This window comes from Quercus lobata, chromosome 5 (genome assembly GCF_001633185.2).
Source record: "Quercus lobata isolate SW786 chromosome 5, ValleyOak3.0 Primary Assembly, whole genome shotgun sequence".
NCBI lineage: Eukaryota > Viridiplantae > Streptophyta > Magnoliopsida > Fagales > Fagaceae > Quercus > Quercus lobata.
Window position 1 is genome coordinate 47,772,267 of NC_044908.1, and position 2,731 is coordinate 47,774,997.

Consider the following 2,731-nt stretch of genomic DNA (forward strand, 5'->3'; position numbering starts at 1 on the left):
AAGACAAAGATTGCTCTTAAAAATACCGCAAGGACAGAAAACCATGACCACAAGAAGGTGGCTCTAATACCATGTTAAATATTAGCATTGATACACCATGTTGAATATGCTAGTATGGATGTGGAAGCGAAAGCATAAAATATAGAACACAGTAACACACGAGAGTTACGTGGTTCAACCTAACGGCCTACATCCACGGAGGAAACCCTAAAGGGCTACATCAATAATATATTAGAGTGTAGTACAAATCCTGTATTATAATGAATCATAACATATGTATATATAGTAGACTAAACCCTAGACTAATAGACTTCTAGTACAAGTAGGAGACTTGACTTGCACACAAAGTAGAATTAGGTTTGAGCTTATGCTAATGGGCTAATATATCTTTAACAATCTGCTTATCCATAGTGCGACATAAGAAAACACCAACCATAGCTTTCTCATGTTGATCCAGAGCCTTGTCAACTTCTCTATTTATCTCACCGACATGGAACAACCCCTTTGCAATCATTGCAATGGGCTGATCTGCTACATCCTCTTGCAAACTCGCCAACTGGGTTGTCAATTTTTCCTCAGCTCTGATCGTTTTGCTGTGCAAACTGTCGAGTTGGTGAAGTTGTTTGGAACAAAGGTCGCCGAGTTTCCCAGTGCTTGTGCCCTGAAGGAACTCGTTGAGCTGAGCCTCAATTTCCAACCCACTCAGCGCATAAATGAGTCTGATATATTGGGAAGGTCTGCAACCAGCGATCCAAAGCAGCGAGTTTTCCCAGTTGGTGCACCAGGTTGGAGCAAAGAAAGCAGAAACGTCGTTCTGGGCTAGTCGGCTTCGCTTGTCAGCGTAGTCTTGGAAGTGTTTGATGCGCTTTTCTACGAGTTGGATTAGGTCGTTTCCATTGTTGATGTTGTTGTTGTGGTGGTGGGCGTGTAGGGCTAGCGCTTGGTGGAGCTCTAAGAGCTCTTCTTGTTGGAGATTCATCCATTTGAGGAAACAGCATTGGGAGCGCTCTTGGTCATCACTTGCCATTGATGAAGTGGGTAAAGCAGTTTGGGCTATTTGAGTGATATCAACGTGCCACTATATATGCTTTACACGTGAGGCCAAGTGTCTAAAACGGGACAAAAGAAGTAGATCATCAATTTCAGCAGTCGGTTGCAGAAAATTTTTGGACTTTTGTCCTGATAGATTAGATGTAGAAACAGATAAAATCTTCGATCAATCTGCTAGCATTAATTCATGTGCGATATTTTTCTTTTCCTTTTTTTTCCTTTGCCTTGGACCAACAAAAGCATTTTTTTTTTATTTTTTTTGAGAGAGGGACCAACAAAAGCTTTACATATAGAAAAAAATTGTTAATTTTTAAAAATAATGTATGTGTTATTTATTTATTTATTTTTTTAATTTATAACTGAAACCGTGATTTAATTTCAAGTTATAAAAACACAATGTGTTCTGTTGAAAACACATACCGCCCTTGCATATATGCAGTTATTTTTCTAATAAACTTTGTACACACCTTTATTTAGGCATAAATTATAACTCTAATTGACATGAAGTGATAATGCGTATGAAAGTTGTACAATAAAGAATGCATGAGAATTAATATCATTAAATAATGCCAACTTTTTTGTTTTTTCAATAGGAAATATATGCCAACTTTTTTTTGGATAGGAAGACTGAAAGCTTTATCGATCAATCACAAAGAGAATGATACATTGTGGTGAAGAGCTAGCTTAATAAAGCAAGAATTCTCTTTCATCTAGGCAATAAAATTAACAATACTTATAGCATGTTTTGCTAACAGATGCGCTGACCTATTACCTTGTCTACGAATATGTGAAAATTCAACACGGTACACAAACCAAGGGAGTTAATACCGTATCGGAGGCTGTACCGATTTGGCCAGCGGTACGATATATTTCGGATATCAGTCAATACCGGTGTACCGTTTCGGGTTTACCGCTATTTTTTATATTTATAAATAAATATATATATATATATATATATATGTATGTATGTATGTATGTGTGTGTGTGTATATATATATAATAATAAATATAAAAGTTTACAATAAAACATTTCCTCAATTCAAAACTAATTATTCATGGTTTTAGACTTTAGTATCAATTTAAAAAAAAAAAAAAAAAAACACAATATAAAAAATAGAAAGCTTAAAAGTTACCATTGCCTATTAAGAAAACAAATAATACTAATAAAAATTCAAAAATTACAAAACTTTAAAAAAAAAAAAAAAAAAACTTTTTCTATACCGGCCGGTATGCCTGGTATCGGCCGGTATTGCTCGAAATTGGCCGGTACAGTCTGTATTTTTTTCGGTACGAAACAAGGGGGTTGAACGTACCGGATTGCTGGCCGGTACGATACGGAATTGACTCCCTTGACACAAACCCACACAAGACATTGATACTCGATACAACTGCTACCACTGAAGAAGGAGGAGATATGTGACCACAGAGAGCATTGTACACTACCAAGGAATCCCCTTCAATGATAAAGTCTTGAATTCCAACATCTCTTGCAAAGCGTTTGGCTTGGTTTAAGAAATCCAATATGCCTATGTATTAGATATAATACTTGTGCAATATATTAGATTTCTTAATAGAGAAAATGCGCGAATAAATACTTGAAAATAGGCTTTGTTCGTATCAAAGGCATCATCCAAAACAATGATTTTAATTTATTCACTCAAAAAGAAAAGAAAAATTCTAC

General features: G+C 35.7%; 1 protein-coding gene across 1 annotated transcript; it reads right to left on the bottom strand.

The window, feature by feature from the left end:
* Positions 1 to 370: 370 nt before the first annotated feature.
* On the bottom strand, positions 371 to 1,027 carry LOC115990592 (protein DELAY OF GERMINATION 1). Its single transcript, XM_031114408.1, has one exon. The coding sequence runs from the start codon at positions 1,025 to 1,027 to the stop codon at positions 371 to 373; it is 657 nt and encodes a 218-aa protein (XP_030970268.1).
* Positions 1,028 to 2,731: the final 1,704 nt, after the last annotated feature.